The sequence below is a fragment of the Globicephala melas genome, chromosome 13 (assembly GCF_963455315.2).
Source record: "Globicephala melas chromosome 13, mGloMel1.2, whole genome shotgun sequence".
Classification (NCBI taxonomy): Eukaryota; Metazoa; Chordata; class Mammalia; order Artiodactyla; family Delphinidae; genus Globicephala; species Globicephala melas.
This window is the reverse complement of record NC_083326.1, coordinates 84,972,640-84,997,213: the sequence shown is the minus strand read 5'-3', so window position 1 is coordinate 84,997,213 and position 24,574 is coordinate 84,972,640. Positions and strand designations below refer to the sequence as shown.

General features: G+C 42.9%; 1 protein-coding gene across 2 annotated transcripts in view; it reads right to left on the bottom strand.

Annotated features, from left to right (window-relative positions):
* Window positions 1-24,574, bottom strand: part of TMEM132B (transmembrane protein 132B) — a 403,314-nt gene that overhangs the window by 35,972 nt on the left and 342,768 nt on the right. For both annotated transcript variants that reach the window (XM_060310360.1, XM_060310359.1), the window contains exon 5: window positions 3,101-3,244. In XM_060310360.1, the coding sequence (XP_060166343.1) occupies window positions 3,101-3,244 (144 nt within the window). The remainder of the gene's footprint in view (window positions 1-3,100; window positions 3,245-24,574) is intronic.

Below are 24,574 nucleotides of genomic sequence, written 5' to 3'. Positions count from 1 at the left end.
AATACGATCCAATTTCCAGCTTCCACTTATGCCTAGAAAGACACAGAATTCTCCATCAGAGGGACGAGTGACATGTATCATCTTTGACTTATAGAGACCAGGGGACAATAAATAGCTCCCTTTCCTCTGAAACCTACTATCAAAAAACCAGCTGCACAAGTGTGACGAGAAATCACAGACATCCCTCCACCTCCACGCGGGAGGCAAGAGGAAAGGGTGGAGACTGCGGTGACCTGGATGCACCGGCCTTACGCACAGGGGCGTCCTCTGCTCACTTCCGGGTTGAGGGTCACAGGAAGCAGTGTGGGCCCAGGGCTACTCAACTTTGTGAACTTCATAAGAGGCTAGAAATCCTGATTTCTATGTGATTTGCCAATTTTTACAGGATGGCAGCAAATTAAATACACACACACACACTCCTCTGAACCAGATGCAGCCTGCAGTCTGCCCACCTGTGACCTCTGTTCTGGGGTCACGCACCCATTAATGCCAACAAAAATCATATCAGCCTGTGGCAGCCGCTTCAGACAGGTGGTTCCACAGGGAATTAGAGCCATGATCTTGTAATAACTTTTAATGGAGTATAAGCTGTAAAAATATGGAATCGCCATGCTGTACACCTGAAACTAACACAATATTGTAAATCCACGATGCTTCAATTAAAAAACACAGCTGGTTCATCAGATCTCACTGTGAACAAAACGGCCAAGGTTTCTTGCACACACACACATGCAATTAATATGCATCTTCTATGCGTTTTTTTTTAACACAGAAGTACTTGTCCACTTAAAATGGGACACAGATCGCTTCCAATCTCGCCAAGGTTCCAGCCCTTCAACATCCTTCATGTCCTCAGATTTATTCCCCCTGATGTCATACGGTCCCAAGTCGAAGAAGCCGATTTGTGTATCACTACAATTAACACCGTCCTGAATTTATACCTTGTCCCTTACCTAAGTCACAATCCCAACGCTCAGAATTGCCATCGCATGACGATCTTTGGTGAAACCTGCAAGACTCTCCCTGGGGAATCACACAGCGTTTCCTGCACCGTGAGGAAGTGACTGGCTGACAAATCCACAGACCAAGGGGGTCTCTCCCTGGGGTGCTAATGAGCACCCACGTGTTTAGGTGCCCCTGGGGTGATGCCCAGGCCAGCGGACAGCTCTGAGGACGACGCTGTACATCTTAGCGTTATGACAAAATTTATGACAAATATTGACACGAAAGCTGTGACAAATGCATCACAGCCATTTAGTGAATCCCCCTCAATTGACCCAGGCGCCAGGATTTGCAACGGAGCCTGGGCTCCCCTAGAAACGTCTTACAGCAGCTCTGCACTTGGGGATCTGCACGCTCTCGTTTGCTAAGATCAGGCCACAGTTCGCTAGAAGAAAGCCCCATCTTCATGAGGCCACGAAAGCAACCGCTGAGCCAGAAACTACACCTTCCAAAGCAATTTCTCTCTCAGGCTCAGGGGAGGATGCTTTTAGTATATTTCCACAAAGGGGAGACAGCCAAGTACACGGCAACGATGGGATCCATGAACTTGGGCTTGCCTCTGTAGGGTAGAGCTCTCCAGGGCAGGACAGTGGAGGTCCCGCCCTGGGGGGCTCCACACCAGGCTCTCGGGAGGGAACAAGGCTGAGGGGTCTACAGAGCTGAGCCATCTGTTTGAGCCCAGGGTGGCATAACCACACAGATGCCACCTCCATGTGCCATCCCAGTGTCTCCCTCCTGGAATGACGGGGGATGGTAAGTAACAGGCATTTTCAAAGGCAACCAAGGGCAATGAATCAATATTTTTCATTCTGTGCAGATGAGTTTGTATGACTTGGCTCAGATCTTTCTAGACTCAGAATATCGAAGGCTTTAGATTTGTTTAATCAAACCTGCCCACAGAGTCCGAGGGCTGCCAGGAGCCCCAGGGCAAGGCTGTGTGTCCTTTGAAGCCAGTCCACCTTCTGTCTCGAGGGGAGAATTAACATTCCTCCCAGAAAGAAGGCGATGTCAAATCGGGGTTTCCTAAGGATTAATTTTGTTTGTAATTAGGTCTCACAGACACATCAATTCTTCCTTATCAAAACCATCTCTGGCTTAAGGCACAGCCTCCTGCAGGTCACTGTAAGAAGGAAGGAATCCCTTCCAGATCTTTTCCGCCACAGGGAAAACCCTGCAGAATTTTCTGTCCACCACAGAGTTCTTCAGACGGGGACCAAGTTTCATTTCACCTCTGAACAGGAGCCCGCAGAGCAGAAAGAAGGAAGAACTCAGCGGTGCTGTGTTTTCCTAAAATGAACGAAGACATAGGACCTGGGAGCTCTCTTCGCAGCTTAGAGGAGGAAGGATCATTCTGAAGATGGAAGTCCTTTCTCTCGGGGTCTCTGCTGCAAGAGGAAACTGCCGATCAGGGCGCCAAGAAAAAACGGGCAGAAACTCTAAATTCAGTGACTCAAACAGACCCCTGCACAGATGTGGAAAAACATCGTGGGCCGGTTCCTGGCTGAATATGGAGTCCTAAATCCAGCTAATTAGGATGCAGGACGCAGCAGAAATGTGCCACGGCCAGATTTCCCCAGACTGTGAGCTGTGTCCCACTGGTACCCAAGTGAAGTTAGGGGGCACATGGATGGACTTTTTAAAAAGTTAATAGTCGTTTATTTTTATGTATATTAAGAAAAAGTTAGTATATCAAGCTCATGAATTTTATTGTCTTCTAATGAGACATTTAAGATATTTAAGGTTGAAAAGTGAGGCACTTAAAGAAAATATAATGAGTAAATTATATTATTTGGCACAGGAAGTTGGCAGAAATTGCGAAGATGGCAGGTAGCTGGCTAAAATTCAGGAAATATTGTCCTATGAGCAAAAGAATGGGAAGAGAATTGTTTCCGCTCAAGATTAAGACGGGCGAAGGAAGCAGCACGGCGCGTGCAGCCTCGTCTGATTCCAGGCGAGTCCCTGCCATCACTCCCTCCGTCCTCAGCATCCTCATCCCGGTCTCAGCCCTTCGGAGCCTGGGATGCTCAGAGCAGCCCCGAGACAGAAAGGGAGGGAAAGGACCGAATGCCTGGGGATCTGGAGGTAAAGCCCGCCGTACCTTGACGACGTCTTCATCCGCAGACCTGCATTCCACAGCCTCCGACACGTCCACCACCGAACCGTCCTCTTGAACGGCCACGACCTTGACGGGAACCGAAACAACCTTTCCGGTGAGAATGGCCGTGTTCAGAACCTCCGTGTCCTGTGCGGGAGAAAAGAGGGCGCGTGTCAGCCACAGGCACGCCCGTGAGCCCCGGGAGGGGTCACCAGCAGGCTACCTCCGACCTTAGTTGTTGTTCTACAATTTACAAAACTGTCTGTGCCCTACAGACACACCTCGCACACAGCGCAGGAGTTCTTTTCGATATTTGCCAAATCTTAGCTCGAGGTTCATTTGGTAAACGACGGCCTATGTTCAGGGCTTATTCACATAGTGAACACAGCCTTCGTTTTGGTTTCAAATTAGGAAAGACAGCAGCACAGAGAAGAGAAGAGAACTAGCTGCAGGTTATAAGCCTCCGCACTCCTGAGCTGACCACCAGCGCCCTCTACCCCCAAACCTCCAAGCGCCCCCTCCCCGGGATTTCCCAGCCAAGCCCGGGAAATCACAATCCCGGGCCCACAATCCCTGCTAGCTATTGTGAAACTGACATCATGTTAATTTCTCTCCTCCTCTGACATCCTTCAAAGTTCTGTAGGTTTTATCTTCCTATAATCTCCCATCGGTCAAATTCTTGTCATCCCCAGGACCAATTCCTCCACGGAGGGAGAATGCCCCCCACTTGGACAACCATGACGGCCCCTAACTGGCCTCGCTGTGCCCACTCTCTTCACAGCAGCTGGAAGCTAATCTTTTTTATTTCAATATAATTCAGATGATTTCTCGCCTAGATTAAAACTCTTTGAAAACATCCTAGGGTTCTTAGAGATGAAGGCCAAACTCGCTGACCTGGAGAGACCTAACCCTCGCCCACCTCTCTAGCTCCTTCTTGCCCCTTCCTGCTGCCCCCCATCACTGTCAAGCCTCAAACACAGGACTTTTCTGTTCTTCCAACAGTGAATCTCATTCATGCCTTCCGCTCTTTCATATGCAGAGCTCTCTACCGAAAACACGCCTCCCTGTTCCTTCCATCCTTCAGATCTCAGCGTAAATGTCCACTTCTTTGGAGAAACAGGGCTTTTCTGCCTGTTCACAGTGTGTGTTAGCACTGCATTATTATTTCTCATAGCACCTAGTCTGTCCTGCATGGTAATAACCACAAGTGGTCACTATATACTTATTTTGTGTTTATGTTTTAATCTCTGACTGTTCCTGAGATTGTAAACTCCCCAAGGGTCAAAGCCATCATTGCTCTGACCTCCGCTGCACCCAGAGAACCCGGGACAGTATCTGGCATGGGAGAAGCAGTGCAGAAGAGAGCATGCATGGGTTCTGGGACTGGACTGTGTTTGAAACTGGCTCAGACTCTGATTCGGTGAGGATCTACAGTTACAGAAAATCTGACTCAAGTGAAATAACCCAACACGGGTTTATACGCTTCACTCATAACCAGAATTCTGGAGCTATGTGTCTGCTGGCTCTGGTCCAGTGACTCAGTGAGGGGAGGGCTACTACTTCTCTGCAGCTCTCCTGGCCACTCCCTCAACATAGCAAGATGGCATCTATCACACCAGCCATCTCCATCCACTGTCTAAGCGGGGGGAAGGCTGAGGGGGGAGGGGTCACCTGCTGCACCTGCTCCTCATCATCAGGAAGTCCAAAGCTTGTCACACGGCCAGCCCACCTGTAAAGGAGGCTGGGGAAGTGGGCTTTGATAGTGGAGCTGGTCATGGAGGAGGGGTTTGTAAATGGCTTTTTATAATCCATTAACGGCACCTGCCACAAGATATTTCCCCATGTGCCAGGGTTCCCTGATCTGAAATCCAGGGATAATAAAAGCACCTACTGTGTGGTGACCTTATGAGGATATAATGGGTCAATCTATGTACCAGATTTAGAACAGAGATGGCACATAACAAGCCACAAGAACACACTAAATACAGAGATTACAGTGGATGCTGCAAAAGATGTGCTTCACGAATGAATTAGAGAACCACTGAGTGGGTTCACGAAGGGACTGTGGTGGAGATACTACTTCCACACTCGTCTGAAGAGAAGAAGTCAACTAGAGAAGCTGCTGGACACGGGGCAACTCAGCTCAGCAGTGAGATTCACCAAACACTCAGCAACTGGCTCCACCGGAATGGACCACACAGACCATCATTTCAAGTGTTCCTTTCACTCCTGGGAGCCCCTACTCTTAGCTCATGCACTGAGCGGGTCCCACATTCAATGTTCTAAATCAGCCCCTCATTCTCCACCCCAAATGTGAAAAAGGGTAAGAGATGCGGTTGAAGAAGAAGGAGAAGGAGGAGAAGAAGAAGAAGAAGAAGAAGGGGAAGAGGAAGGGGAAGAGGAAGAAGAAGAAGGAGAGGAGGAAGAGGAAGAGGAGGAGGAGGAGGAAGAGGAAGAAGAAGAAGAAGAGGAAGAGGAGGAGGAGGAGGAAGAGGGAGAGGAAGAAGGAGAAGAAGAGAAAGAGGAAGAAGAAGAAGAAGAAGAAGAGGAAGAAGAAGATGAGGAAGAGGAAGAAGGAGAAGAAGAGGAAGAAGATGAGGAAGAGGAAGAAGAAGAGGAGGAGGAAGAAGAGGAAGAAGAAGAAGAAGAAAAAGAAGAAGAGGAAGAGGAAGAAAAAGAAGAAGAGGAAGAGGGAGAAGAAGAGGAAGAAGAAGAAGGGGAAGAAGAAGAGGAAGAAGAAGACAAGGAAGAGGAAGAAGAAGAGGAGGAGGAGGAGGAAGAGGAAGAAGAAGAAGAGGAAGAGGAGGAGAAGGAAGAGGAAGAAGAAGACGAAGAGGAAGAAGAGGAAGAGGAAGAAGAAGAAGGAGAAGGAGAAGAAGGCAGCAGAGGAGGAGAAGAAGGAGGAGGAGAGTTCTGAGTACTTTACATGTAATTAATTGCTCATTGACTTTTCTCAGCAACCCTCCTAAAGTAATTACTAGTATTGTTCCCAGTTTATAGATTGTTTTTCATTGATATTAAAGCTGTAAATAGTACCTACTTGTCAATAGGAAACATCAGCTTTGTAATGAATGTTTGAAAACAATGCCAATCCAATCTACGAGAGATGAAAAACTAAGTTGTTGGCTGTTCTTTTACATATTTCTTTTCCTCTAGATGGAATCTCAAGGAGATACACCCAAAAGAGTGTAAATATAGTCCATGTTCCTGAGGATCCCACAGTCACCAGGGAGATGAAATTTATGTACTTTTACATGTAAGCTGTACAGCGAGGACAGGAAGCAGGAAGCAGTGCAGAAGCTGAGATGAGAACCCACCAAAGGCGGGATAATGGTGTGGAATAATCACAGTGTGTACGAAGAACAGAGACGGAACCACAGTTCTAGAACAGATTGCTAAATTCAGCTCATGATACAATTGGAGAAATCAGTGTAGGTGTTTTCTGTGTGTAACAGACAGGCATTAACTTTGCTTGATGTACATCCATGGATACTGAACATCCACCCATCCTCCCTCTTTTTGAAATGACATTTCATTTTTTCCTTTGGGTATCATCGCACTCTGCTATCAATGAATGTGGCTTGGATGGCACCGACGCAGGCCACCCAATCAGGCTTCACTCATGAGCAGATTAACCAAATTGTGGTCCATCAAGGTATTCCATCTCCATGCCCACAAAGACTGATTCAAGTGAAACCCAAACAAAAGAAATCAGACACAACGGTAGGAGGCAGACAGATTTCCAGGAAAGATTTCTGGGCTCCTGAACCCAGCTACATCTGTGTCTGTTATCTTTGGAAATTTAGAGATATAAAATAAACTGTTTTACTTAAGCCACTTTTAATTGGGTTTATGTCACTTGAAACTGAAGGTCTTCACTAATGCACATGAGATTAGACAACATGCTGGGCTCTAGGGAAAGAGAAAATACAAAAATAAACATCCGTCTCTACCCTGAAGAAGCTCACAGCCTTTAAAGAAGACACTATCATCATTTTCCCAAACTGAGTTTCAAGGGAGGTGACTTTATTTTTCATAACAACACATCACAACCAATCAGAGCTTTGATTTTATTTCAAATACACTTGCGACCATGTTTCCTTCTGTAGCTTTTTCTGTGTGTGGCTGAGATTTTTGCAACAATGGTTTCCAGTGTCCACCAACAGCTTCTCAAAAATCCCAAAGGCAGTTTCAACCTGCCTCTGGCACAATGAGAAAGCAATTTGTCATATTAAATATTACATTTAAATCATCCCCTGGTTCCAGAGACTGCTAAAAATTCACCATCTATCAGAATACAACTCTTTTATTGTGTTCCTGTTTGTGCCAGCTCTAGGTTTCATGTCTTGAAAGCATATTTATATTCCTTTATGAAGATGTTTCCATTAACGCTTCACATTAGTGTGACATCTGTGAAAATGGCAAAGTAGGGACATCTGAAAATTCTCTCCTCTGTAAAAGCAATGAGGAAATTGGCCAAAAAAAAAAAAAAAGAGTCAAAATCAACTTTTCAGAACTCTAGAAATAAAACAAAGGTTTGCACAGCCAGGAGAATATTTATTCAAGAAAAATGGCTGAATCTTGGTAAAAACAGAGAATTTTGTGGCATTTTAACTTGATTCACTCCCATTCCCTACTCTCCAGCTCAGTAGTAGCTTTGAAAAATAACAGCTCACATTCACAGAAAAATAACCACAATCTGACAGCCACAGAGAGCAGATCAGGGCTGGAGATCTTTCAAAACTTCATTCCCAAAGAATTGCTGTTATTTGACTTGTCTGCTACTTCCCTGGAAGATCCCACTTGGAAAGCTGTCTGTATCTGACCTGACTCTGAACTCACCCAGTGTGAAAAGCTTTTTATGTAGAGGTATTTGTTTAAAGCAATTACAGGCAATTAGTTAACTTCACAGCTAGCTGCCTGAGGCAGTGGATAACAGTTGTGACAAACAACAGACTAATCAAAAAGCTTAATAGGAAAAGATGAGGAATGGAATGTCCAGGGGGCTTTGAAAGGTTAATACATATTCTGGGGAATCTATAAGACCATGCTTATACTTAGGGCTGTGTGCATGCCCAGGACCCCTTCATACTCAAGGAAGACCTGAGAAAGCTCTAAGCGCTCACCTCTGGTTGACCTTGAAGTTCTATGGAAGCAGGAAGTGAAAGTTAAGGCAGAGCTGTCTAATGCCTGACTGAGGATTGAAGGCATGTGTGGACACACTCAAAGAGACCTTTGGTAGTTTGGGATGCATTGATTTCAGATGCCTAAGGAAATCTCTGTCCAATCACTGGCTGACCGCCAACCTAACCAAACAGACAATCAGTGGCCATGTGCAACAAAGAATAGAGACTTTACAGAATTCATTCACAGAAGTCACTAAACAAACAAACTACTACCACTGCTGCTACAGACAACAATAAAAACAAACCCAAGGAAGGGGACATCATCTAATTTTCAGTTGCTACCTTATATTATTTAAAATGTCTACTTTTCAACAACAACAAAAAATTTAGGAGAAAGGCAAGAAAACAAAAAAGCATGGTCCAGCCACAGGACAAAAGCTATCAATAGAAACTGTCCTTGAAGAAGCCCAGATGTTGGATCTACTAGACAAAGATTTTAAATCAGCTATTTCAAATACATTCCAAGAACCAAAAAAAAAAAAAAAAAAAAAAAATCATGTCTAAAGAACTAAAGGAAAGTATGAGAAAGATGTCTCCCCAAAGAGAGAATGCCAGTAAAGGGCTATAAATTATGATTAATTATGATAAAAAGAACCAAATGGAAATTCTGGAGTTGAAAAGTACAACAACTGAAATGTATCTTCTCCAATAAGTATGGAAAGAAAGTAGAAGGACATAAGAGGAGGAGATGTAGGAAATCCACAAACAAGTGAAAATGTAAAAGCTTCCTTTTAAACAACCAATTGTTCAGAGAAGAAATCACAAAAGAAATTAGAAATCACAAAAGAAATTAGAAAAATGCTTTGAGGTGAGTGAAAAAAAAACACAACATACCAAAACTTATGAGATGCAGAGAAAGTCATACTTAGACAGAAATTTATAGCTGTAAATGCCTATGCAATAAAAGAAGAAACATCTCAAATCAGTAACCTAGACTTCCACCTTCAGGGACCAGGAATAAAATAAAAAGAGCAAACTAAACCTAAACCCAAGCAGAAATAAGAAAGAGTAGAAATAAATAAAAGGAATAGAAAACAATATAATCAGTAAAAATAAAGCAAGAGTAAGTTATTTTGAAAGATTTAAAAATGGGCAAAGCTGTAGTTAGATTGATGAGAGAGAGAGAGAGAGATGGAATACAGACTTCTAAAATCAGGAATAAAAGAGGGACCAAGCTTATGGAACAAAAAAATTATAGAGGCATACTAGAGCAATAGTATGCTAAAAACGAGATGCAAAAGAATAAATCCCTAGCGAGACACAAACTACCAAAACTGACTCAAGGAGAAGTTCAAATTTTGGTAGACCTATAACAAAGAGATTGAAGTAAAAATCAAAATATTTCCCCCAAAGAGAAGTCCAGTACCACATGGCTTCACCAGTAAAGTCTAAAAAATGCTTAAAGAAAAATTGTCTCCAATTTTCAGAAATTCTTCCATGAATTAGAAGAGGAAATAGTCCCCAATTTATTCAATAAGTTTTCATCTTTTTCAGATATATGCCCAGGAGTGGGATTGTAACTCCAATTTGGAAAGACACATGCACACCAATGTTCATAGCAGCACTATTTACAATAGCCAAGACATGGAAGCAACCTAAGTGTCCACTGACAGATGAATAGATAAAGAAGATGTGGTACATATATACAATGGAATATTACTCAGCCATAAAAAAGAATGAAATAATGCCATTTGCAGCATCATGGATGGACTAGAGATTATCATAATGAGTGAAGTAAGTCAGACAAAGATAAATATTATATGATATCACTTATATGTGGAATTTAAAAAATTAACACAAATGAATTTATTTACAAATCAGAAACAGATTCACAGACATAGAAAACAAACTTATGGTTCCCAAAGGGGAAAGGGGAGGGGAGGGATAAATTAGGAGCTTGGGATCATCAGATGCACACCACTATATATAAAATAGATAAATAACAAAGATTTACTCTATAGCACAAGGAACTATATCCAATATCTCTTAATAACCTATAATGGAAAAGAATCCAAAAATATATATGTATAACTGAATCACTTTGCTGAACATCTGAAACTAACACAATATTGTAAATCATCTATACTTCAATTAAAAGAAAAAATTTCCTTATCCATATACAAACATTGAAACAGAATTTTCATGTAAATCACAAAGAAAATTTAATGGACTTACAAAAACATCTAATGCTTTCTTAAATAAAGTTTCTCATCTCACTGTTTAAAAAAAGAAGAAGAAAAGTTCACTGTTTTTAGCTATGAAAATCTAGGAGTAGCATGTAACTTTTTTTTTCAACATCTTTATTGGAGTATAATTGCTCTACAATGGTGTGTTAGCTTCTGCTGTATAACAAAGTGAATCAGCCATACATATCCCCATATCCCCATATCACCTCCCTCTTGCATCTCCCTCCCACACTCCCTATCCCACCCTGCTAGGTGGTCACAAAGCACCGAGCTGACCTCCCTGTGCTATGCAGCTGCTTCCCACCAGCCATCCATTCTACACTTGGTAGTGTATATATGTCCATGCCACTCTCTCACCTCATCCCATCCCACCCTTCCCACTCCCCATGTCCTCAAGTCCACTCTCCATGTCTGCGTCCTTATTCCTGTCCTGCCGCTAGGTTCTTCAGAACTTTTTTTTTTACATTCCATATATATGTGTTAGCATATAGTATTTGTTTTTCTTTCTGACTTACTTCACTCTGTATGACAGACTCTAGGTCTATCCACCTCACTACAATAACTCAATTTCGTTTCTTTTTATGGCTGAGTAATATTCCATTGTATATATGTGCCACATCTTCTTTATCCATTCATCTGTTGATAGACACTTAAGTTGCTTCCATGTCCTGGCTATTGTAAATAGTGCTGCAGGGAACATTGTGGTACATGACTCTTTTTGAATTATGGTTTTCTCAGGGTATATGCCCAGTAGTGAGATTGCTGGGTAGTATGGTAGCTCTATTTTTAGTTTTTTAAGGAACCTCCATACTGTTCTCCATAGTGGCTGTATCAAGTTACACTCCCATCAACAGTGCAAGAGCATTCCCTTTTCTCCACACCCTCTCCAGAATTTATTGTTTGTAGACTTTTTGGGGGTGTCTGACTGTTGTGGCCTCTCCCGTTGCAGAGCACAGGCTCTGGATGTGCAGGCTTAACAGCCATGGCTCACGGGCCCAGCCACTCCGTGGCATGTAGGATCTTCCTGGACCGGAGCATGAACCCGTGTCCCCTGCATCGGTAGGCGGACTCTGAACCACTGTGCCACCTGGGAAGCCTTGTTTGTAGACTTTTTGATGATGGCCATTCTGACCAGTGTGAGGTGATACCTCATTGTAGTTTTGATTTGCATTTCTCTAATGATTAGTGATGTTGAGCATCCTTTCATGTGTTTGTTGGCAATCTGTATATCTTCTTTGGAGAAATGTCTATTTAGGTCTTCTGCCCATTTTTGGATTGGGTTGTGTGTTTTTTTGATATTGAGCTGCATGAGCTGCTTGTATATTTTGGAGATTAATCCTTTGTCAGTTGCTTAGTTTGCAAATATTTTCCCCCATTCTGAGGGTTGTCTTTTTGTCTTGTTTATGGTTTCCTTTTCTGTGCAAAAGCTTTTAAGTTTCATTAGGTCCCATTTGTTTATTTTTACTTCCCTTTCTCTAGGAGGTGGGTCAAAAAGGATCTTGCTGTGATTTATGTCATAGAGTGTTCTGCCTATGTTTTCCACTGAGAGTTTTGTAGTGTCTGGCCTTACGTTTAGGTCTTTAATCCATTTTGAGTTTATTTTTGTGTATGGTGTTAGGAAGTGTTCTAATTTCATTCTTTTACATGTAGCTGTCCAGTTTTCCCAGCACCACTTATTGAAGAGGCTGTCTTTTCTCCATTGTATATTCTTTCCTCCTTTATCAAAGGTAAGTTGACCATATGTGCATGGGTTTATCTCTGGGCTTTCTATCCTGTTCCATTGATCTACATTTCTGCTTTTGTGCCAGTACCATACTGTCTTGATTACTGTAGCTTTGTAGTATAGTCGAAAGTCAAGGAACCTGATTCCTCCAGCTCCATTTTCCCTTCTCAAGATTCCTTTTGCTATTCGGGGTCTTTTGTGTTTCCATACAAATTGTGAAATTTTTTGTTCTAATTCTGTGAAAAATGCCATTGGTAGTTTGATAAGGATTGCACTGAATCTGTAGATTGCTTTGGGTAGTAGAGTCATTTTCATAATATTGATTCTTCCAATCCAAGAACATGATATATCTCTCCATCTGTTTTTATCATCTTTAATTTCTTTCATCAGTGTCTTATAGTTTTCTGCATACAGGTCTTTTGTCTCCTTAGGTAGGTTTATCCCTTGGTATTTTGTTCTTTTTGTTGCAGTGGTAAATGGGAGTGTTTCCTTAATTTCTCCTTAAGATTTTTTGTCATTAGTGTATAGGAATGCAAGAGATTTCTGTGCATTAATTTTGTATCCTGCTACTTTACCAAATTCACTGATTAGCTCTAGTAGTTTTCTGGTAGCATCTTTAGGATTCTCTATGTATAGGATCATGTCATCTGCAAACAGAGACAGTTTTACTTCTTTTTGGACTTGGATTCCTTTTACTTCTTTTTCTTCTCTGACTGCTGTGGCTAAAACTTCCAAAACTGCATTGAATAATGGTAAGAGTGGGCAACTTTGTCTTGTTCCTGATCTTAGAGGAAATGCTTTCAGTTTTTCACCATTGAGAATGATATTGGTTGTGGGTTTGTCATATATGGCCTTTATTATGTTGAGATAAGTTCCCTCTATGCCTACTTCCTGGAGGGTTTTTATCATAAATCAGTGTTGAATTTTGTCAAAAGCTTTTTCTGCATCTGTTGAGTTGATCATATGGTTTTTCTCCTTCAATTTGTTAATATGGTGTATCACATTGATTGCTTTCCATATATTGAAGAATTCTTGCATTCCTGGGATAAACCCCACTTGATCAGGGTGTATGATCCTTTTAATGTGCTGTTAGATTCTGTTTGCTAGTATTTTGTTGAGGGTTTTTGCATCTATGTTCATCAGTGACATTGGCCTGTAGTTTTTTTTTTTTGTGACATCTTTGTCTGGTTTTGGTATCAGGGTGATGGTGGCCTCGTAGAATGAGCTTGGGAGTGTTCTTCCCTCTGCTATATTTTGGAAGAGTTTGAGAAGGATAGGTGTTAGCTCTTCTCTAAATGTTTGATAGAATTCGCCTGTGAAGCCATCTGGTCCCGGGCTTTTGTTTGTTGGAAGATTTTTAATCACTATTTCAATTTCAGTGCTTGTGATTGGTCTGTTTACATTTTCTATTTCTTCCTGGTTCAGTCTTGGAAGGTTGTGCTTTTCTAAGAATTTGTCCATTTCTTCCAGGTTGTCCATAGTATTGGCATATAGTTGCTTGTAGTAATCTCTCATGATCCTTTGTATTTCTGCAGTGTCAGTTGTTACTTCTCCTTTTTCATTTCTAAGTCTATTGGTCTGAGTCTTCTCCCTTTTTTTCTTGATGAGTCTGGCTAATGGTTTATCAATTTTGTTTATCTTCTCAAAGAACCAGCTTTTAGTTTTATTGACCTTTGCTATCATTTTCTTCATTTATTTCTGATCTGATCTTTATGATTTCTTTCCTTCCGCTAACTTTGGGGTTTTTTGTTCTTCTTTCTCTAATTGCTCTAGGTGTAAGGTTAGGTTGTTTATTTCAGACGTTTCTTGTTTCTTGAGGTAGGATTGTATTGCTATAAACTTCCCTCTTAGAACTGCTTTTGCTGCGTCCCATAGGTTTTGGGTCATTGTGTTTTCACTGTCATTTGTTTCTAGGTATTTTTTGATTTCCTCTTTGATTTCTTCAGTGATATCTTGGTTATGTAGTAGTGTATTGTTTAGCCTCCATATGTTTGTATTTTTTACAGTTTTTTTCATGTAATTGATATCTAGTCTTATAGCATTGTGGTTGGAAAAGATACTTGAAATGATTTCAATTTTCTTAAATTTACCAAGGCTTGATTTGTGACCCAAGATATGATCTATCCTGGAGAATGTTCCATGAGCACTTGAGAAGAAAGTGTATTCTGTTGTTTTTGGATGGAATATCCTATAAATATCAATTAAGTCCATCTTGCTTAATGTGTCATTTAAAGCTTGTGTTTCCTTATTTATTTCCATTTTGGATGCTCTGTCTACTGGTGAAAGTGGGGTGTTAAAGTCCCCTACTGTGAATGTGTTTCTGTCAATTTCCCTTTTATGACTGTTAGCATTTGCCGTATGTACTGAGGTGCTCCTATGTTGGGTGCATAAATATTTAAAATTGTTATATCTTCTTCTTGGATTGATCCCTTGATCATTATGGAGTGTCCTTCTTTGTCTCTTGTAATAGTCTTTATTTTAAAGTCTATTTTGTCTGATATGAGAATTGCTACTCCAGCTTTCTTTTGATTTCCATTTGCATGAAATATCTTTTTCCATCCCCTCACTTTCAGTCTGTATGTGTCCCTAGGTCTGAAGTGGGTCTCTTGTAGACAGCATATATACGGGTCTTGTTTTTGTATCCATTTAGCCAGTCTATGTCTTTTGGTTGGAGCATTTAATCCATTTACATTTAAGGTAATTATCAATATGTATGTTCCTATTACCATTTTCTTAATTGTTTTGGGTTTCTTATTGTAGGTGTTTTTCTTCTCTTGCGTTTCCTGCCTAGAGAAGTTCCTTTAGCATTTGTTGTAAAGCTGGTTTTGTGGTGCTGAATTCTCTTAGCTTTTGCTTGTCTATAAAGGTTTTAATTGCTCTGTCAAATCTGAATGAGATCCTTGCTGGGTAGAGTAATCTTGGTTGTAGGTTTTTCCCTTTCATCACTTTAAATATGTCCTGCCACTCCCTTCTGGCTTGCAGAGTTTCTGCTGAAAGATCAGCTGTTAACCTTATGGGGATTCCCTTGTATGTTATTTGTTGTTTTTCCCTTGCTGCTTTTAGTATTTTTTCTTTGTATTTAATTTTTGATAGTTTGATTAGTATGTGTCTTGGCATGTTTCTCCATGGATTTATCCTGTATGGGACTCTCTTTGCTTCCTGGAGTTGATTAACTATTTCCTTTCCCATATTAGGGAAGTTTTCAACTATAATCTCTTCAAATATTTTCTCAGTCCCTCTCTTTTTCTCTTCTTCCTCTGGGACCCCAATAATTCGAATGTTGGTGCATTTAATGTAGTCCCAGAGGTCTCTGAGACTGTCCTCAATTCTTTTCATTCTTTCTTCTTTATTCAGCTCTGTGGTAGCTATTTCCACTATTTTATATTCCAGGTCACTTATCCTTTCTTCTGCCTCAGTTATTCTGCTATTGATTCCTTCTAGAGAATTTTTTATTTCATTTATTGTGTTGTTCATCATTGTATGTTTGCTCTTTAGTTCTTCTAGGTCATTGTTAAACGTTTCTTGTATTTTCTCCATTCTATTTCCAAGATTCTGGATCATCTTTACTATCATTACTCTGAATTCTTTTTCAGGTAGACTGCCTATTTCCTCTTCATTTGTTTGGTCTGGTGGGTTTTTACCTTGCTCCTTCATCTGCTGTGTATTTCTATGTCTTCTCATTTTGCTTAACTTACTGTGTTTGGGGTCTCCTTTTCACAGGCTGCAGGTTTGTAGTTCCTGTTGTTTTTGGTGTCTGCCCCCAGAGGGTAAGGTTGGTTCAGTGGGTTGTGTAGGCTTCCTGGTGGAGGGGACTGGTGCCTGTGTGCTGGTGGATGAGGCTGGATCTCATCTTTCTGGTGGGCAGGACCACGTCTGGTGTTGTGTGTGGGGGTGTCTGTGAACTTATTATGATTTTATGCAGCCTCTCTGCTAATGGGTGGGGTTGTGTTCCTGTCTTGCTAGTTGTTTGGCATGGGGTGTCCAGCACTGGAGCTTACTGGTCATTGAGTGGAGCTGGGTCTTAGCTTTGAGACAGAGATCTCTGGGAGATCTCTCGTCGATTGACATTATGTGGGGTCGGGAGGTCTCTGGTGGACCAATGTCCTGAATTTGGCTCTCCCACCTCATAGGCTCAGGCCTGACAGCTGGCTGGAGCACCAAGACCCTGGAGAAGATGGGCTATGAGTTCGGTGTCAGCCACTGCCCTGTTGTAGCTGTCTCAGCTGTCTCCAAAGGTCCCCCAGATACATTGGGTTATTCCACCATTCCTCAGAACTTGCACATGCCAGTCTGGGCTTTGTAGATGTCCTCCTGATACTCTTAATTGAAATACCTTTACATTCATGGTGGTGAGAGATACGCTAATAGTCTTGGTTCTCTGCAGTTCAGAGGCTGGGACAGTCTGAGCCTTCATGTGGCCAAGTCAGGGGCAGCTGGCCACTGGTCCCAAAGTGATCACATGTCAGATTCCAAGAAGGCTTTCTGTAGCGCCCGAGCAGTAGTCCCAAGCAGCCCCTCCACTCAGCTGCAGCACTCTGACCGGGGAACTCGGTGGGACCCTCAAACGAGGATTTCTGCCGGCCCTAGAGCCTGACTTGCCCACCCAGGCAAGGAGCTGAGGAGGGCGTCTCCCGGCCCCGTGTCACCAGAGCGGGGACACCTGGAAGCTGCGCGGCCAACAGCACGGGAGCTGAGAGGCGGGTCTGCGTGTAACTTTTCAGCGTATTATTTTGACTACATACTCTCAGGCTAAAGATCAAAGTAACTTTAAACACACTGAATTCTATTTAGGTTTGTCTTCCACAGCAGTACGGGTTAGCAATTCCAAAGCTACTTTAGTGTGTTCTAGGATGGAGCAAATAACATATGTTGGTTAATGAGAGCCGGGTATTCTCACTGCTAGAGAAGTGAGTTTAAAAATGGAAAGAAGAGTGCACTCTGTGGTCATGAGCTGGAATTAGAAACACCAGCATGAACTCCTGGGGAAGGTGGGTGTAGGCGTGTTTCTATGTGTGTAAGTGTAGGGGTGTGTGTGTATGTATGTACTTTCCTAGTTCCGTTCGCTGAGAGGGCTTAGATACAGACAATGGTGCCTTGGTAATCAGCACACCTAGACCCAGATTTTAGTTCTAAACACCATTCTCCAAGAGTGGAAACAGAGCTCCTTAGAGAAATGGCTGATTCTAGGGCCAAGGGCCAGAAAGTACAAGATAAAGAGCCTAAAATATATTGTGGACCCAGAAGGTAACAAAGTGCTCGAACAGGTGTCAAAAGGACCCAGGAGACAGCTTGAAGGAGCTCCCACTGGCCAACCTGGGACAATTTTACAACACTACAAATAACTGTAAGTGCTAATAATATAACATAAAATATATAATATATTACATGTAATACACAATAAGCTTCTGAGTCCATACTGATATAAACAAACAAACAGAGGAGAAAGAAAACTTCATTCTTAGGGTAGAATTCCAACTAATAAATGTAAAAAAGAATGATGAAATTAGAATACCATCATCCGGCAACCACCATTTATCACTATAATTGTTTCAGGCAGGGATCATTACGGATGCTGCTAGTGATTAAAAGTACGATAAGAAGGAGGATATTTGTAGAGTGTCAGTGTACCTCTGTGCGAGAGACTTATTAATTTCAAAGAGGAAAGACAGTAACTTTATGGTACCAAAAGCTAGCATACATCACATTATCCACGTGATCAAAGATAAAGTCACTAGTAATGGGATAAAGAGGCACCACATGTCCTAAAAGAGGATATAACATTTTCTGAAGTGTTCTCCCTCACCCCCCCGCAACAAAAAATAATGAAGAAACATCAGACAAACCTAAATTATGGGGCGTTCTACAAAAGCGTTGGTCTGTACATTTCAAGTACATCCTAGCCTGAAAGACAAAGACTGAGAAACTTCCAGATCAAAGGGGAATAAGAGACATAACAAAGGTGTGTGTGATCCTAGATCAGATCCTCAAACAGGAAAAAATGCTTTTCTTTGGCTTTCAGGACTGTTGGTGGGACAATCGATGAAACTTGAACAAGGTCTGGGGATGACATAAATCCTAGTACCAGTATTAATTTCCTGATTTTGATAATTTCACTCTACTTATGGAAGGGCTTGGGGGCAATTCACGCTGAAGTATGTACAGGTAAAGGATCATTGTGTGTACAACTCTCAAACGTTTCATAGAAACGGTGATAATGTGTGTTTGTGTAGAGAAGATGTTAACATTTGGGGAATTTTGGCGAAAGTACTTGGCAAATACATTTGTTCAGATTCATGGGAAATTTTTAAATCACATGAAGAACCAAAAGAACCTACAATAAAAGCAAGTCAATGAATAAATGAACAAAGATAGAAGATATGGTACATCCCTACTGAACATAATTCATGACAATTAATCTTAAACACTTAGATAAGTGTCTGGTACCGTGCTAAGTGATTTACATGCATTACCTGTTAATAATGCATAATTATAATAAATACAGTATAATATGAATTGACATCTAACACCAATAAAAGCAGTACAGAACAGTGCCTGGTACGTCTTGATAAATATTAATTGGTTTTACTAATCTCACTTAATCCTCACACATCCCTATTGAAGGATTACTATTTTCATTCTCATTGTACGAACGGGGGAACCAAAACTGAAAAGGATTCCTTAATCTGGCCAGAATCACTCTTCTGCTAAGCAGCCCGGCCAGGGCGTGACTCCAAGCCCGCTGCCCTGGCTGCCGTGCTACAGCTCTCCTCCCAGCCTCTCACCTGTAACATGGACCTAACAATCTACTTGGCCTCACTCAAAAGTTTTAAGGATATGATAGATTTGTAGAGGCTTTGATTTTAAAACCGATAAAAAGATGTTTTACAAAGGTGAGGATTCCATTTGTGTAGAGATGGCCAAGTAGTCCCCAAGCCCCACGCCGCGACCACATGTGGCTTCTGGTACGTTCCATTCCAGACTCTCCCCCAGCCTGTGAAGTTCTGGATCTGCAAGACAGATGTAAACTTCGCTCAGAGATAAGCAAGAGGTTGGCTCCAACTGAACTAATGGCTCTCAGCCCCGCTGTTTGTATTATGTAACTGCAGTCAGCCCAGTTCTTTCTCTCTGGGTAGTTATTTTTGGATTCTGGTCATTTATTATACACAAAGCAGTAAGTGATTTCAAAACTCAGCTCTTTATGAATCCTTGAATAACACGAGGAAAGTTTTCTCAAACAGGATAGCACTGCGAAAATCCTATCCAGACGTCTTAGCTTTGAGGGAAGAGGCAGAAGTTATTCGGAAGGAGTTTCCATCAGGCATCACCAGTGCCCTGGGCAAGCCCATTACTGTGGGTAACCACGAGCATGAGGGGGAAAATGCTCCTTAATGGACATGATTAGGGGTCACACACAGGAAAGACGGTTGTGCAATGGGCCTTAAAGTCAAATTTATCTCCAGGGCCGACACGACAGGCTATCCATGGGTGAGTCCCTACACCTCTCTGTAGGGAGGGAGGTTCTGTAGGGAACGGAGGCTGGGCCAATGAAAGCCATGAAGAGACTGAACTCCATGGGGACAGGGACCAGGTTTCTTTTCTTCCTGAGACCCCCGCACTGCCTGGGATGCAGTAAGATCTCAAACATAGCCGAAGCCATCCAACTGTGATGTGAGAGTCAAAGACAGAGAACACACAGCTTTAGAACAGAGCAAAACAGAGAGGGGGGAAGACAAAGAAAACACACAAGTTTGAAAAATGCCAGTCAGACAGAGACAGAGTGAGACGGGCAGAGAGAACAACAGAGCACAAGAAGCTGAGACACACAGAGACAGGCACAGAGGCAATGTGAAAGGCGGAGAGGCAGAGCGACACAACTCACAGAGATTAAATTCCACTCCCAGGCATTCCTGTTTCCTCTGCTTCCCCCAATTCAGGTGGGTCCAGGTTATCCACACCTCTGAGCTCCAACACTGAATAATAATTATACGTGTTTTCTCCAATTCATTCCTCTACTTAACTATTAGCACTTCCTTAATTACAACTGTAACCTGTAAATAGTGTTTTTTGTTGTCTGGGGAAGCGGGGTGACACCTTCTCATCCAGCTTGAAGTAAATTAAAATTTAACACAACTTCCAGTTGCCAGAGACTCAGCAAGCAAGTGACATCGGTTCAGTTAAAATCGAAACCAGATCTGATGGCACTAATGAGAGAAATGGTTCCCGAGGAAAAGCTTAGCTCTGTTGAAACCCAAGCCCACAATAATAACTTTATTTTAATATGGATAAGCCCTCCTGCACAGTGACTGTGAACTCGCTGGTGCTTTGGTGAGTGCAGTGACGGGTTAGACGCTTGGCTGGAGGCGTTGGGCTGGTTCTCAATGCTTAAGTCAGACCCCATGTGTGGAAGGATGGAGAAGAGAGGGAGAGAGAGGGAGGGAGATGGGGAGGGAGAGAGAGAGATGGAGAGGGAGAAGGGAAGGAGAGGGAGAGGAAGAGCTTCTGGTCCAAAAGAGAGAGAAAGAAACACTGAGAACTTAGGGCCCTACAGAGAGAGAAAGAGACAGAGAGCATGAAACAGACAGGGAGATAGAGAGAGAAAGACAGATTGGGTGAGAGGACACAGGGACACGGACAAATGGAGGAGAAAGGCAGAGAGCCAGTGAGTCAAGAAATGAAGCCAGGCCATGATTGGCAGGAAGGAAGACAGGGACAGAGGCAACGGGAAAGAGAGAAAAAAAAGACCTGGAGCTTGTGAGTCACAGCGCTTTCTGCTACGAACGAACAAAAGTGGCTCAGTGCACGTGCTGAAGGACTCACCTGCCCCAGGCCAGCCCTCTCCACCTTTGCACCCTGGGCCGTTCGGCTGCAGCTGACTCCGCCCAGCTCCAGATCGGAGGGTCATTGTCACATGCTGGGACAGTGGGCAAAATGCCCCTGGAAATGGGGTGCACCCACCAGGGTTCTCAACACGGTCATGCCCACCAAGTCTTCCCAGTAGAGCTCAACACAGCTAAAAACGCTTGTTCAGCTCAAGGCATTGTTGGGCATAAAAGTAATCGAAAAGCAACAAAAATTAGCAGGCTCTGTGGAATACTTACGATGTGTGGGTTCTATGTATGTAATAGGGAAGAACAAATCGGACTCCATATGGAATCTGTTCCTTTTACTTTAACCTTTGTATTCTATTGCTTTTGCTACAAGTTAAGAATGTTGCCTGGAGCCTAAAATACACAGGAGAGCCCATTCTCAAGGCTCTGACCTTTAACGGTGTAACACTTTCCCATTCATATAGAGATAAAAAGTTGCAGAACAGAGAATAACATTTATCCCATTGGAGTTTTATAGATACATTGTGACCTGACTTACTTGGACAGCTGCAAGAACAAAGGAGTCTGACACCAAGAAATTTGTAACAACTAACCACACCACCTGCTCTTTTAATATAAAAGAAGCCTGCATTTTAACTCAGGTAAGATGGTTCTTTGGGACACTTGTCCACCGTCTTCTCAGTCTGCTGGCTTTCCAGCAAGGTCTCTAGTCCTTGCCCCAACAATTCGTCTCTCTATTTATTGATTTGTCGTGTGGTGAGCAGTACGAGCTTGGACTCGGTAACATGTATACCTTACATAGTTTTGTTTGTTTAATTCTGAGAGTGAATCTATGAGGAGGAACTCTTATCATCCCCATTTTACAGATGAGAATGTGGAGGCACAAAAATCACACCAGAATTTATATCACTAGATATTTGATTAATATAGTAAATATCTCATTGTACTATCAGAAATTATATTACTAAAACCCAGAAAGTCTCACTCTAGCGTCTGTGCCCTTATCCACTGTGCTATTCTGCTTAGTAAGGATAATATCAATATGATGGGACTTCCCTGGTGGCGCAGTGGTTAAGAATCTGCCTGCCAATGCAGGGGACACGGGTTCGAGCCCTGGTCCGGGAAGATCCCACATGCCGCGGAGCAACTAAGCCTGTGCGCCGCAACTACTGAGCCTGCGCTCTAGAGCCCGCGAGCCACAACTACTGAAGCCCGCGTACCTAGAGCCCGTTCTCTGCAACAAGAGAAGCCACTGCAGTGAGAAGCCCGCGCACCACAATGAAGAGTAGCCCCCACTCCCCCCAACTAGAGAAAGCCTGCGCACAGCAATGAAGACCCAATGCAGCCAAAAATAAATAAATTAAATAAATAAATAAATAAATAAATAAAATTTATTCTCAAAAAGAATGAAGAACCTAGGGGTAAGATGGGAATAAAGACACAGACCTACTAGAGAATGGACTTGAGGATATGGGGAGGGGGAAGGGCAAGCTGTGACAAAGTGAGAAAGTGGCATGGACATATATACACTACCAAGCGTAAAACAGATAGCTAGTGGGAAGCAGCCGCATAGCACAGGGAGATCAGCTCGGTGCTTTGTGACCACCAAGAGGGGTGGGATAGGGAGGGTGGGAGGGAGGGAGACGCAAGAGGGAAGAGATATGGGAACATATGTATATGTATAACTGATTCGCTTTGTTATAAAGCAGAAACTAACACACCATTGTAAAGCAACTATACTCCAATAAAGATGTTAAAAAAAGAATAATATCAATATTAAAATCATAAACACGCCATGCCAGTAGAATGCTGAGCACTTTGCATGTTCTAGCTCATTAATACTGAGAGGGAGGGTCTTTTTGGATTCCTCTCTCCCTTGCATTATTTCTACACATTATTTTATTTTATAGGAATTACCACAGTTTGGAAATTTTCTTCTCCTTTACTTGCTTTTGATCTACCTCACTCATCAAAGCTTAATTCCTGGGCTTCTGCTGCCACTCATGACCCAGAACTGCTCCATCCGCTATAACTAGAAAATCAGACAAAATACATGAAACAACTGTCTTCAGACACTAGAAAATGGGCAGAAATTTAAAACAAAAACAAAAACGTAAGGTGAGTCCCTTGGTTATCTTGAGAAGAGTAAATCGAAATAAAACTCCACAGTTTTGTTGAGCCGAGAAGACAGAGCTGGCGTTCAGAGAGGTGAAAGCAACTAGAATCTGTGAGGCAGGTAATCGGAGAGAAGGGCGCTGCGGCAGAGAGAAAGAATCCCTAAGATCTGCAGAGGAGCCTTGGGGTCTCTGACTCACTACGTCATTCCTCGGGATCCACAGGGGATTGGTACTCCCCAGGGTACCAAACCTGCGGATACTCAAGTCTCATATAAAAGAGCAGAATGTTGGCATATAAACATCTTCCCATATACATTAAATCATCTCCAGATTATTTATAATACCTAATACAATGTAAATGCTATGTAAATAGTTGACAGTGTGCAGCCAGTTCAAGTTTTGCTTTCTGGAACTTTCTAGAATTTTTTTTCAAATATTTTCCATTCGAGGTTGGTTGAATCCAGGGATGTGGAACCTGCGAATATAGAGGGCTGACTGTACTCATCTGTGCACGCAGGGCCAAGGAGAAAACCTCAGAAAGCAGCAAGTTGAACAATTCCAGAACTTACACGGGGCTGAAAAGGGTCCACATCCCCACCCGTCAGGCCGGAGAATTTGCAATAGAGGGGGCGCTGGATAGAATGCTCAGAGGGGTCATGCCGAAACAGTAGGGCTAAATTAGCCCAAGTAAAGGCTGCTCTAGACCTGCCCTAACAAAGCTTAAAGGCAGCCTCAAAAGGATCAAACCTATCTGCAAGAAACAACTGCATGCCAGAACGAAGTCAGCATCACGAAAGCAATGTACCAAACCCCAGCACTCAACAAGGTAAACGTCACCATCCACAGAAGGAAATCAAAAAGTAACCAGGAGGAGGGGCTTCCCCTTCCCCGGTGGCGCAGTGGTTGAGAGTCCGCCTGCCGATGCAAGGGACGCGGGTTCGTGCCCCGGTCCGGGAAGATCCCACATGCCTCGGAGCGGCTGGGCCCGTGAGCCATGGCCGCTGAGCCTGCGCGTCCAGAGCCTGTGCTCCGCAACGGGAGAGGCCGCAGCAGTGAGAGGCCCGCGTACTGCAAAAAAAAAAAAAAAAAAAAAAAAAAAAGTAACCAGGAGGAAAATCAATCAATAGGAACAGACCCAGAAATTGTGGAGATGATGGAATTATGTCTATGGGGTAGGGGGATTGTACAGACAGAAAATATTCAAGTTAAAAGGCAATGGGGGGCTTCCCTGGTGGTGCAGTGGTTGAGAGTCCGCCTGCTGATGCAGGGGACACGGGTTCATGCCCCGGTCCGGGAAGATCCCACGTGCCGCGGAGCGGCTGGGCCCGTGAGCCATGGCCGCTGAGCCTGCGCGTCCAGAACCTGTGCTCCACAACGGGAGAGGCCACAACAGTGAGAGGCCCGCGTAGCGCAAAAAAAAAAAAAAAAAAAAAGGCA